This window comes from Microcaecilia unicolor, chromosome 10 (assembly GCF_901765095.1).
Source record: "Microcaecilia unicolor chromosome 10, aMicUni1.1, whole genome shotgun sequence".
Classification (NCBI taxonomy): domain Eukaryota; kingdom Metazoa; phylum Chordata; class Amphibia; order Gymnophiona; family Siphonopidae; genus Microcaecilia; species Microcaecilia unicolor.
The window spans coordinates 79510318-79523746 of record NC_044040.1 but is presented as its reverse complement, the minus strand read 5'-3'; the positions used below and the strand labels follow the sequence as shown (position 1 = coordinate 79523746).

General features: G+C 43.2%; 1 protein-coding gene across 1 annotated transcript in view; it reads right to left on the bottom strand.

Moving 5' to 3' along the window:
* The window catches only part of MON2 (MON2 homolog, regulator of endosome-to-Golgi trafficking), a 461654-nt gene that overhangs the window by 236474 nt on the left and 211751 nt on the right, over window positions 1-13429 (bottom strand). The window contains 3 exon segments of the mRNA XM_030215834.1: window positions 2235-2316; window positions 5162-5394; window positions 7120-7273. Of these exon segments, the coding sequence (XP_030071694.1) occupies window positions 2235-2316; window positions 5162-5394; window positions 7120-7273 (469 nt within the window).

The window sequence follows — 13429 nt, the reverse complement described above, 5'->3', positions numbered from 1 at the left end:
GATCACCTGGCGAAAAGGTTCAGCCTGCTCCAGTGGGAGGGCATCGACCAAACTGGACAGCTGCCTCACCAAATAAGTGGCTTGGAGAAACAGGGAGGCGGGGATAGTGCTGGGCAGACTTATACGGTCTGTGCCAGAGCCGGTGGTTGGGAGGCGGGGCTGGTGGTTGGGAGGCAGGGATAGTGCTGGGCAGACTTATACGGTCTGTGCCAGAGCCGGTGGTTGGGAGGCGGGGCTGGTGGTTGGGAGGTGGGGCTGGTGGTTGGGAGGCGGGGATAGTGCTGGGCAGACTTATACAGTCTGTGCCCTGAAGAACACAGGTACAAATCAAAGTAGGGTATACACAAAAAGTAGCACATATAAGTTATCTTGTTGGGCAGACTGGATGGACCGTGCAGGTCGTTTTCTGCCGTCATCTACTATGTTACTATGCCGTGATGCCGCGCCCAAAGCCACATCTGGACAGCTTCCTTCCACAGAGGGTGAGATTCGGTGCCCCCCTGCTTGTTGGTATAGTAAATTGCAACCTGATTGTCTGTTTGAATTAAGATAATTTGGTTGAACAGCCTATCTCTGAAGGCCTTTAGAGCATTCCAGATAGCTTGAAGCTCCAGGAGGTTATCTGAAGACCTGGTTCATGGGTGGACCAAGCTCCCTGAGTGTGAAGCCCATCTACTTGAGCTCCCCACCCCAGGGGAGATGCATCCATCGTCAGAACTTTCTGCAGCTGAGGAATTTGGAATGGACGTCCCATGATCAAATTGGTTCGAATCATCCACCACCGAAGAGAATTCTGAAAGCTGGTGGACAGTTGAATGACATCTTCTAGATTCCCCGCAGCTTGATACCACTGGGAAGCTAGGGTTCATTGAGCGGATCTCATATGTAGGTGTGCCATGGGTGTAATATGAACTGTGGAGGCCATGTGCCCCAAGAACCTCAACATCTGCAGAGCTATGACTTGCTGAGATGCTCAAACAGTGGACACCAGGGACAGAAGGTCCAGATTGAGGGTGTATCCTAACCGGACTATTTGAAGAACCCACCGGTCGGAGGTTACAAGAGGCCACCTTTGGTGAAAAAACATTAACCTCCCCCCAACATGCAAGTCATCCGGCATGGACACTTTTACTGTGGCTATGCTTTGCTGGAGCCAGTCAAAAGCCTGTCCATTGCTTTTGCTGGGGAGCAGCAGGGGCCTTGGACGCAAGATGTTGACGAGAATGAGCGTGCTGAGGCCGAGCCCGAGGCTGGCGAGATGCAGGAGTGTACCTATGCCTAGAATAGAAATAGGAAACACTCCACAACCCACCAAAATATCTCCTGGTTGAGAAGGTTGTAGCAGAAGGCGTACGGCGGGAGACAGAATCCATAGCATCCCTGTACTTCTTGATCTGATCCACCAGATCCTCTACCTTCTCTCCGAAAAGAGAAAAATAAACTTGGAAAAAATAAAGGAAATAATTTAAAAACAAATTTTTAAATGAAGAAAAAAGAAAGTCAAAAAGCAAACAACGATAAGGTCGAATGAAAAACTTGAAGGCTCTTTCCCAGACACGAAAAAAGGAGCCACAGAATTAATCTGCTGCTCCTTGCATGGAGAGAAAGAAATTGAAGAGTGCGGTTACGCAACAGGCGGGAAGTCAGTCCGCGCATGCGCGGTACACGCTACACGCTACACGTGTGCCAGAACACTCTGGCAAACTTATTTTTGCTATGTTCATGTCGATTCCCAGGCCGACGTAGATCGTCGACACAGTTGTGAGAACAACTCAGCCTGCTTGTCCTCAGAGAATCTTTCTTCCTTTTTTATAGATACCATTTATCCACATGAACAAAATCTCAAAAATTGTGTTGAAGAGCTTTTGCACCCACTGCATTAAGTTCTAAATTGGTCTCTTATTGTAGACATTCATGTAAAATCTTGTCAACTTGCAGCTGTGGTCAGCAATATCAGATTCTGTCCTGCAGGCAGTGATCCTGTATTACAGAATTTTGTATTACAAGCACTACACAAGACACGGTGTTCTGCTCTGTATGGTCCCTGCAGTAAGAACACTTCTACTAATTTGATAATCAAGTCTAGTATCATAAAACTGCAGCCAAGAGTATCATCAATGGATAATAATGAAGTCTTCAGAAAACTATTTTGCCATGGTGGGGGGGAGACTTCCCTGTTTAATTTTCAGAATAATAAACCTTATGAGGGATCAGAAAGAGCAGACATGAAATACCTGGCATCAAGCAGCAGTGATAATGCAGCAAGAAGACCACACCAGCAGGCATTTACCATTTCTTCCCAGACAGCTCTGTTAACTAAAAAGAAATATATAAATAAATAACTTAAAAAAATAAATATATATATATATATCTTTTTTTTTTTACAATATTCTGGATTGGCTAAGTCAAATTCCCAACCTAAAACTTATTGAAATGTGTGACAAGACACGAAGTGAGGTGTTTATGCAAGGAAGCCCTCAAATGTCAGAGATGAAAGAGTTCTTATAGAAGAATGGGCCAAAATTCCTCAAAAGCAGTGTGAGAGACTCAGCAACAGTTACAGGAAACATTTAGCTGAGGTTATTGCTATTTCAGGAGGTACCATCAGTTCCTGAATGAAAGGTTCACATACTTTTTTACACAACAATATTGTTGAAAGTTTTTGTTGGGTAAATAATCAAATATATCCTTTTTGTTGGTTAACCTTATCACAGTGGAGAGTCTCTGAGCATTGATGCACTTTTAAGGCCTGCCACATCTGATCCACACAATGTAAACTTCTTATTGAATGGGGTGAGACATGGCAGGTCTTGGGTACATGTGCACAGGAACTCAATGGCCTGCCACCATGCATCCAAATGTTGCTCTGCTGCAGTCTTGCCAGCTGTGCCAGTGTTTTTCAACTGTCCCACAGCCCCCAGATTCTCCAAACCCAAGCGAACGCCTAGTCCACCTAATGGTAAAGCCATCCCTGTGAATAATTTTGCCTTATCTGTTTGACTTAAATAACTGTTTACTTTCATAGAACACCGCATACATTGGTGTCCCACTTTCATCACTCTATCTGAATTCTAATCTGAACAGACATTGTGCTGCTCAAGGTACCAGTGTTAGCATTTTTGAAAATCTAGCAAAACAGTCTCTGCATTTGTTAGTGATGGGCCCTATACGTATGCATATATATATTTTTACATATAATACATTAAAAAAATTAATATAGTGACATTTCCTTTCCTTTAGTCCTTTTAGGCCACTTCAGACTTATGTCCCTTTACTAGCAGATGGAAGCAGAGACTTAAAGATTCTGATGACATCATCAGTGTAAGTAGTAGTACATCCAGGAACATTCCAGTATGCTACTCTCAAAGTCACTCTACAGAGAGACAAAAAACAAAGATTTTAAAAAAACAAACAACGAAAGAACCAAGTAAACCAAGCCTGAGCCAGAATGGAGGCCCCTTAAGGTCACCTCTGCAAAACTGACTATATACACACAGATGGCAGACCTAGGGCCCAGGTATCTATTGAATCCCTCAGTCTTCCAGGGCAGGTCCTAGCCTGGTCTAGCAGAACTTAAGGAAAATAAATAGGTAAGAATAAATTTCACTTTCCTTATCTTCCTGCTAGACCAGTCCAGACCTAGGGGAAAAAAACAGCTGCCATTGAGACGCGAGGGTGCATGATGGTTCCTGCATGTCATCATCTGTCTAAGTTATATGGTTCATGCTGGTTTTTTTGAACACCACCAGAGATCCCACTGGGGCACCATGCCCAAAGCAGGATGTGAGGGTAGGGTAAGGGGGTAAATCAACTTAATTGCCCATAAAAAATGCACCACAATACAGGACCCACAAACTCTGCCTCTGAAGCAGGCAAATGCTGATACCTGAATCTTGAGAGACTTAAGTGTCAATCTTTGATTCAGACAACCTTGTAAGAACAACAAAAAAGACTGGAATGCCCCCCTGTCGGGGGGGGGGGGGGGGGGGGGGGACACATCCAATTTGTGGTCCAGGGACAAAAGGCCACCATTCTTGCCGAAATTACCTCAACAGGAACAGAAATCTCAAGTATGCAGCAGTCCCTGGGAGGAGACTTGGGTGCTCCCTGCAGCTTCCCCATGCAATGCAGTGCATATGGACAAAAGGAACCCAGCCTCTTTGCTTGTGTGCCAGGACCGAAAAGCCCCACAGCAAAAGCCTTCCAGCATCAAAGAAGTACCTGCATGCACCATCCTCCCCCACCCCTGAAACAGCAGTAATGGCTGCCCCAGATCCAATTACAAAACGCTTGCCACCAGCCTGAGCAGGGCTTGCAAGACTGCTGAGCCTCAACCTGCTGTTCTGGCCCCACTTGCTTTCTTTTTCTGTGTAGTTTTTATTATGAGAAAGGTTCACAAACAACAGGTAAGAAAGCTGAACAAATACACAACAGATTCCAAAATATGCTTATAAAACAGATCACTAGTTACATTCCCAAAATATATGGATACAGCTGAATATAGATTATGGAATCTTATATAATAGTTCTCTCATATTTTATATATAATTTCCCTGTTCTTCCACCCACCGAACCCCCCCCCTTCTTTCTTTTTTTTTTTTAAGTTGAATTTTCTGACAGGTAAGAAACCACACTAACCCCCAGAGCACAAACAAACAAAAAAAAAATCATTGCCCCAGTGAGAGGAGTGGTTTACCCTGCTGCTAGATTCTATGGACCTCAATGCAGCTCGACATATGGAGCAAACAAACTCTCCTTTGCCTCAACCAGTGGTCTGGCTATGGCTCAGACCATGGGAGACAGTCCCCCAGTGAGACCACAACCACAGAGCCAATGGCAAAAGAAAACTGGCCCAAATGTGAACAAAAAAATTAGGGGAAAAAAAAAAGAGACCTTGCTGCACTAGTCCACCTGCACCATCTGCTGAAGGCAAAGAAAAACTGGAATGTTCCTGGCTGCACCACTCCTTATATTAGTGATGTCAACAGAATCTTGAAATCCCTGTTTCCATATGCAAGAGGACATAACCATAGACATGGACTGGTCTAGCAGGATAAGGAAATCATCTTTGTTTATATTCACTATATTTTTGCTACATGTATCACTGTTCGAAACCAGGACTTTCTGTTGCAGCAATTATAATGTAAGTTTTCTTGCTCACCTGGTTCCTTCTCCGACTGGTCAGATTCCGATAGCTGCCCATGCTGATCGGAAGACTGTGTTTGTGATGCACTTTCCTCTGTGGAAAACTCACTGACAGTTTCTGACTGCCCTAGCTCTCCTTCAATCATGGCAGTGATACCTCTCACAAGGTCTAATAAACAATAGAAAGCCACGGACATAGCATAGCCTTCAGGAATTGTGGGTGGTTCAACCTTGTCCAACATTTCCAGGCTAGAAAAATTAAACACATACACATTTTTACAGGTTCTTTTATAACATGCTGTCTTCCTTGTGCGGCAAGTATTTGCATAAATTTCATCAATTTACCCCACAGAAAGCATATCCATACATCTACATCTGAATTTAGTAATCACAAACTTCATGGCTTATTGTACTCACAAACATGCATACTTTATAAAGTAAATCAACTTCTGAATGACAAAAAAACCTTTAGCTGGATCCCATATATCGATTCAGACTCGATATTCATCCAATTTTCTGAATCCCAATTCATCCAGCTTCCAAGATACCATCTATGTGTAAGACGGTAGCCTCAGTGGTGCCGCTCAGCGACTACATTTTAACGCTGAGACCTACACACCAATATCGTCACTGGTTAACCACCTCCACCCTGCTATTTTACTACTTAATGGCTTGTACAGTAATTTTAATCCTTTCTAAATGCTAAAACGACTTTTAACAGATACTCATCTTGTGTCAGTCGGCCATAGGGGAAACGTGCTCCGACACGGCACGTGTTTTGCAAAAGCTTCCTCAAGGAGGGTAGATAGGTTAAATACAACCCCTTTAGATATTTTAAACATCCAACATTTTCCCAATGCCCAATTACCTATATGTTAACCTATCTACCCTTTATTTATAGGGGACCTCCTTGAGGAAGCTATTGCGAAACACGTGCCATGTCGGAGCACATTTCCCCTATGGATGACTGTCAGAAGATGACTATCTGTTAAAAGTCACTTTAGCATTTCGAAAGGATTAAAATTACTCAAGTAATGTACAAGCCATTAAGTAGTAAAATAGCAGGGTGGAGGTGGTTAACCAATGGCGATATTGGTGTGTAGGTCTCAGCGTTAAAACGTAGTCGCTGAGCAGCACCACTGAGGCTACTGTCTTACACATAGATGTTATCTTGGAAGCTGGATGAATTGAGATTCAGAAGATTACTTTATAAAGTATGCGTATAAGCGCTAATCCTTCTCCAGCCCATTCCCAGGTACACCGTCATTCAATTCAGATAAACTTATGCGCATACACTCTATATGTGGACACTTAGCTATATATTCTATTCTATTCTTAGACTTATACATTCTTATCAGTAAGATTCAGAGTAGTTCACAATACAAATTCAGTAACAATCACATCAGTACATCAATTAAAATATCATACCCACCTAACTTTCAAAAAACTCCTCCTAATTTGATTTTACAAGCGAAAACACACAACATAATCAAAGCATTTATTAAAAAAAGGGGTGGGCAACCACGGTCCTTGGGCTGCAACCCAGTCAGGTTTTTAGGATTTTCCCAATGAATATGAATGAGATCTATTTCCATAAAATAGAGTAAGAGCATGCATATAGATCTCAATCATATTCATTGGGGAAAACCTGAAAAACCAATTGGGTTGTGGTCTTTGAGGACCGAGATTGCCCACTCCTGTATTAAAACATGATACATATTAACATTTGCACAAGCAACAAAAGAATAAACCAGTATGCCCCCTTCCGAGACAACTCAAAGTAGATTAGAAAAGTTTCACTGCTGACGACTCCTCATCTAGCTTAGAACCTATGCACTCACATGATGCATACCCGATATACGAGTACAGATGGACAAAAGAGTTAGACACAAAAAAGGTACATTCATTTCAATTTAAAATATGCCTGATAATGGTCAAATTAAATCTCTATATACTAACAATTATGCTACTTACTATGTAGCTTTGGCACTGCCTTGGACTGTTACTGTCAGGATAGGTATCCATGTACCCCTATATTCGAAAGCAGGCAGCACAGTTACACCACCACTGGCCCCAACTGTGCCTGGAGTGGTCTGTGCTGAAGCAGGAGTAGAGGAACTATTGTTTCCTTTGCAACAAGAAGAAAGAAAGTGATACAGTTAACCTCACCTACCTTTCTCAACAGGATTATCTGTAATTAGGGGTTTATAATACTAACACAAGTGCAATCCCATGAGTCTGCTCAGCGCCTTTTATTGTTAGAGACTTCCTGAAAGCTACTTACAAGTAGTTCTTGAAACTGTATTTTATAGTAAAAAGAAAAAACATGACCATAAGAGAACATTTAGACTATTTAAACCAGAGTTTTGCAATCTTTTTGTGGCTGTGACCACTTAGGTCATGATCCCCATTTGGGGTCCGACCCACAGTTTGGGAAGCTCTGATTTAAACTATCCAAGTTTATACAAATTAAAACATAGTAACATAGAAGACAACAGCAAACAAAGACCAAAATGGTCCATTTATTCAGTTCAGTAAAGTGATTAGGGTAGGTAAATGCTATGCAGGATCTGCCCACCCTTCCCCACCAATGGAGAATGAAACATTAATTCTAAACTAAAAAGTAATAAAAAAAATAAAAATGAGCAAGTCAAATGTAAGAAATGTATTTGGGATTAGAAAAAGCATGTAAGAACAAAATTGGCTGTTAAACCATGAGGCACCACAAAAGGAAAAATGCTTAGGATTTTCCTCAAGCATGATTATACCCAATTAAGAACAGGTACAAAATACATATAAACACAAACACACAACTACCAACTTTTGATGAAAGTTACTGTACTGAACACAGTAACATGCTGCAGCATATGATGGAACCATTCAGTAAAGGGGAAGTTATCAAAGTCTGGCTAGTATTAAGGGGGAATAAAAAGAGAGCGAGAGGAAAAAGCAAGCAGGACCTAGTTTAGTATTAAGGGGGGAATAAAAAGAGAGAGAGAGAGAGAGAAGGAAGCATTATTAAGTAGTTGCTGTGGAGGGGCATAATTGAATGGCGCCGGCCAAATAAATGGCCGGCGCCGCAAAGAGCAGTCCCGAACCGTATTATCAAAAAAGATGGGCGGCCATCTTTGGTTTCGATAATACGGTTGGGGCCGGCCAAATGTCAGAGATGGCCGGATTTGAGATGGCTGGCATCGGTTTTCGCCGATAATCTCAAACCTGGCCAAATCCAAGGCATTTGGTCGTGGGAGGAGCCAGCATGTGTAGTGCACTGGTCCCCCTGACATGCCAGGACACCAACCGGGCACCCTAGGGGGCACTGCAGTGGACTTCAAAAATAGCTCCCAGGTGCATAGCTCCCTTACCTTGGGTGCTGAGCCCCCCAAATCCACCCCAAAACCCACTCCTCACAACTGTACACCACTACCATAGCCTTTAGGGATGAAGGGGGGCACCTACATGTGGGTACAGTGGGTTTTGGGGGGGTTTGGAGGGCTTAACATTTACCACCACAAGTGTAACAGGCGGAGTGGGCCTGGGTTCACCTGCCTAAAGAGCACTGCACCCACAAAAATCTGCTCCAGGAACATGCATACTGCTGTCAGGGAGCTGGGTATGACATTTCAGGCTGGCATAGAGGCTGGCAAAAAATTGTTTTAATTTTTTTTAGGGTGGGAGGGGGTTGGTGACCACTGGGGGAGTAAGGAAAGGTGATCCCCGATTCCCTCCGGTGGTCATCTGGTCAGTTGGGACACTTTTTTGAGACTTGGTCGTTAAAATAAATGGACCAAGTGAAGCCCACGAAATGCTCTTCAGAGCCGGCCATCTTTTTTCCATTATCGAGCGAAGCCGGCCATCTCAAAGCACGCCCCCATCCCGCCTTCATTACCCTACTGAAATGCCCCCTTGAAGTTTGGCCAGCTCCGCGATGGAAAGCAGTTGGTGCCGGCAAAATCGGCTTTTGATTATACCGATTTGGCCGGCTTTAGGAGATCGCCAGCCATCTCCCGATTTGTGTCAGAAGATGGCCGGCGATCTCCTTCGAAAATAAGCTGGATAGTGTACAACCCTTTTCCCATAGTTTTAAACTGAAACCTTTTCTAGAGGTAGAAACTTAACAGCTAAAAACTCTTGTTCTAAAAGGCAGTTATTTTCTGTTCTTTGGCTGCTGGAGATGTAGCAAGTCCAGGAACCTCAATTAGGTGCTAACTAAGGAAGTAGATTTGCATAGGTTGCTGAGTCAGCTTCAAAGAGCCTGTTTAAAAAAGGCCCTTAGATTCAAAACTATATAAAGGGGAAAGGTCCCACTTAACTTTCTTTCTGAGAAGTTCTGAGCAGTGTTGTCAGGTGGGCGGTTTTACCGCCCAATTGGGCGGTTTTCCGCGACCCGCCGCAGGAAAGTTTTGCCCGCGGCGGGTTGCGGTTTTTTGGGCTTCTTTTGGGTCTTTTGGGCGGTTTTTAAAGCGGTTTTTTCGGCCGCGGGGGCGGGGTTAGTGATGTTTTGGACGGGGTTAGTGACGTTCTGGGCGGGGCTGATGACGGGGAGGCGGGGCCGATGACAGCGGGGGCGGGGTTGATGACGCGGGGGTGGGGGTGTCAGGGGCGGGGTTTGAGTTTGGCCGGTTTTTGGGCTGGATTTGGGCTCGTTTGGGTGGGAAAAAATTTTTCCACCTGGCAACCCTGGTCCTGAGAGACAAGGACATTTCTCTGGTAAGTGAACACTATTTTGCTTTGTGCTTTGAGAACTTAAAGATTGGGGTTTAAAGGAAGAATTGTAGGTTAGTGTTAGGCAAAATAAAAATATAAAAAAGCAAATTTTATCAACTAATCTCCATAGTCTTTTCCCCTTAGTTTTAAAAACTTTGTACCACAGCATTAACAGACAGACTCTATCAGGCACTGCAGTTTCTAGTTTAGTCTTCCCACCCAACCTTCCCTATGACAACTCTTCATTTATAGTCAGTTAGTGTAATTAGGGTAACAAGCAAGGAGTGCTCTTACAGAGTTTTAAATACATTTCATTAACATCTAAGAAGGAAACACTAAATAAATCATACAATATATACTATATAAACTAAAATACACTTTTATATTAGGCTAATATCCTTAATACTGTAGCAAGTTTTAAATTATTGAAAAACTCAAAAACACTAAGATGGAGTCAGCAGTCCAGCAGCGAGAGGGGTGCTATCCAGTCTTTTGCTTGAGTGTCACATGTATGATTATCTCCCAGTTGGTGAGATGTCATGTGTGTGTGCCCGATGCAAAGAGCTCCTAGCTCTCAGAAAACAGAGTAGCAGACTTGGTGGAGCTGAGGGAGACAGAGAGGTACATAGAGGAGACCTACAGGGATGTTGTAGAGAAGTCCCACCTCCAGTCTGGTAGCCCCTGTGCTACCTTGGAAGAGGGATGTCTCCTAGAAGGAGAGCATCACCCTGGTAAAGTAGGAAGTACTCCTGCAGCCAGGACCTGCCCATCAGGGGATGTACTATCCTCTCAAACCGAGGATATGTCTCCAAGTGCTGCCCGGGAGGGAAGGGTTAGGACAGCTGTTGTAGTTGGTGATTCGATCATTAGGCATATAGATAGTTGGGTGGCTGGTGGACATGAGGATCGCCTGGTAACTTGCCTGCCTGGTGCGAAGGTGGCGGACCTCACGTGTCACCTAGATAGGATTTTAAAAAGTGCTAGGGAGGAGTCGGCTGTCTAGGTACATGTGGGTATCAATGACATAAGAAAATGTGGGAGAGAGGTTCTGGAAGCCAAATTTAGACTCTTAGGTAGAAAGCTCAAATCCAGAACCTCTAGGGTAGCATCTTCTGAAATGCTACCCGTTCCACGCGCAGGGCCCAACAGACAGGCAGAGCTCTGGAGTCTCAATGCGTGGATGAGATGATGATGCAGGGAGGAGGGTTTTAGATTTGTTAGGAACTGGGCAACATTCTGGGGAAGGCGGAGCCTATTCCAAAATGATGGGCTCCACCTTAACCAGGGTGGGACCAGGCTGCTGGCGTCGGCATTTAAAAAGGAGATAAAGCAGCTTTTAAACTAGAAACGGGGGGAAGGCCGACAGTCGCTCAAAAGCGCATGGTTCATAAGGTATCTTTCAAAGATATCACCAAAACAGGGAAGATAGGGTATCATGATAGTGAGGTTGCAAAAAAGACCATAGTAGATCAGGTGTCCTTAAATAAAAATAAAAAACAGACAAAAGATTGCAAATTAATACTGTCAAGTATTGAGCATGATGTAAACAGGAACAACAAACATACTTTGAAATGTCTATATGCGAATGCCAGGAGCCTAAGAAATAAGATGGGAGAGTTAGAATATATTGCACTAAATGAAAAATTAGATATAATAGGCATCTCTGAGACCTGGTGGAAGGAGGAAAAGCAGTGGCACACTGTCATACCGGGGTACAAATTATATCATAGTAACAGGGTGGATCGAACTGGTGGAGGGGTAGCATTGTATATTAACGAGAACCTTGAATCAAAGAGATTGAAAATTCTGCAGGAAAGAAAACACTTTTTGGAATCACTGTGGATTGAAATTCCATGTGTAAAGGGGAAAAGGATAGTGATAGGAGTGTACTACCGTCCGCCTGGCCACGATGAACAAACGGATGCAGAAATGTTAAAGGAAATTAGGGACGCAAACAAACTGGGCAACACACTAATAATGGGTGATATCAATTACCCAATCTTGACTGGGTAAATGTAACATCGGGGCACACTATGGAAGTAAAGTTCCTTGATGACATCAAGGACTGCTTTATGGAGCAGCTGGTACAGGAGCCGGCGAGAGAAGGAAAAATTCTAGACCTAGTCCTTAGTGGAGTGCATGATCTGCTGCGGGAGGTAATGGTGCTGAGGCCGCTTGATAACAGTGATCATAATATGATCGGATTTGATATTAGCTTTGAAGCAAGTATACAAAGGAAATCAAATACGTTAGTGTTTAACTTTAAAAAAGGAGAATATGATAAAATGAGAAGAACGGTGAAAAAAAAAAAAAAACTTAGAGGAGCGGCTGCGAGGGTCAAAAATTTACATCAGGCGTGGATGCTGTTCAAAAACACCATCCTGGAAGCCCAGGCCACATATATTCCGCGTATTAAAAAAGGAGGACGGAAGACCAAACAACAGCCGGCATGGTTAAATAGTGAGGTGAAGGAAGCTATTAGAGCTAAAAGAAAATCCTTCAGAAAATGGAAAAAGAAACCGACTGAAAATAACAAGAAACAGCACAAGGAATGCCAAGTCAAATGCAATGCGCTGATAAGGAAGGCTAAGAGGGACTTCGAAAAAAAGATTGCATTGGAGGCAAAAACACATAGAAAAAGGTTTTTTAGGTATATTAAAAGTAGGAAGCCGGCAAAAGAATCGGTTGGACAGCTAGATGACCGAAGAGTAAAAGGGGCGATCAGGGAACACAAAGCCGTAGCAGAGAAATTAAATGCATTCTTTGCTTCGGTCTTCACTGAAGAAGATTTGGGTGGGATACCGGTGCCAGAAATGGTATTCGAAGCTGACGAGTCAGAGAAACTTAATTAATTCTCTGTAAACCTGGAGGATGTAATGGGGCAGTTCTACAAACTGAAGAGTAGCAAATCTCCTGGACCGGATGGTATTCATCCCAGAATACTGATAGAACTGGAGTTATTGTTAGTAATATGTAATTTATCCTTAAAATCGAGTGTGGTACCAGAAGATTGGAGGGTAGCCAATGTAACGCTGATTTTTTAAAAAAGGTTCCAGAGGAGATCCGGGAAATTATAGACTGGTGAGTCTTACGTCAGTGCCAGGCAAAATGATAGAGACTATTATAAAGAACAGAATTACAGAGCATATTCAAAAGCATGGATTAATGAGACAAAGTCAACATGGATTTAGTGAAGGGAAATCTTGCCCCACCAATCTCCTCCATTTCTTTGAAGGGGTGAACAAACATGTGTATGAAGGGGTGAACAAACATGTGGATGAAGGTGAGCCGTTTGATATTGTGTATCTGGATTTTCAGAAGGCGTTTGACAAAGTACCTCATGAAAGACTCCAAAGGAAATTGGAGAGTCATGGGATAGGAGGTAGTGTTCTATTGTGGATGAAAAACTGGTTAAAAGATAGAAAACAGAGAGTAGGGTTAAATGGTCAGTATTCTGAACGGAGAAGGGTAGTTAGTGGGGTTCCCCAGGGGGAAGTGCTCGGACTGCTGCTTTTTAACATATTTATAAATGACCTAGAGATGGGAGTAACTAGTAAGGTAATTAAATTTGCTGATG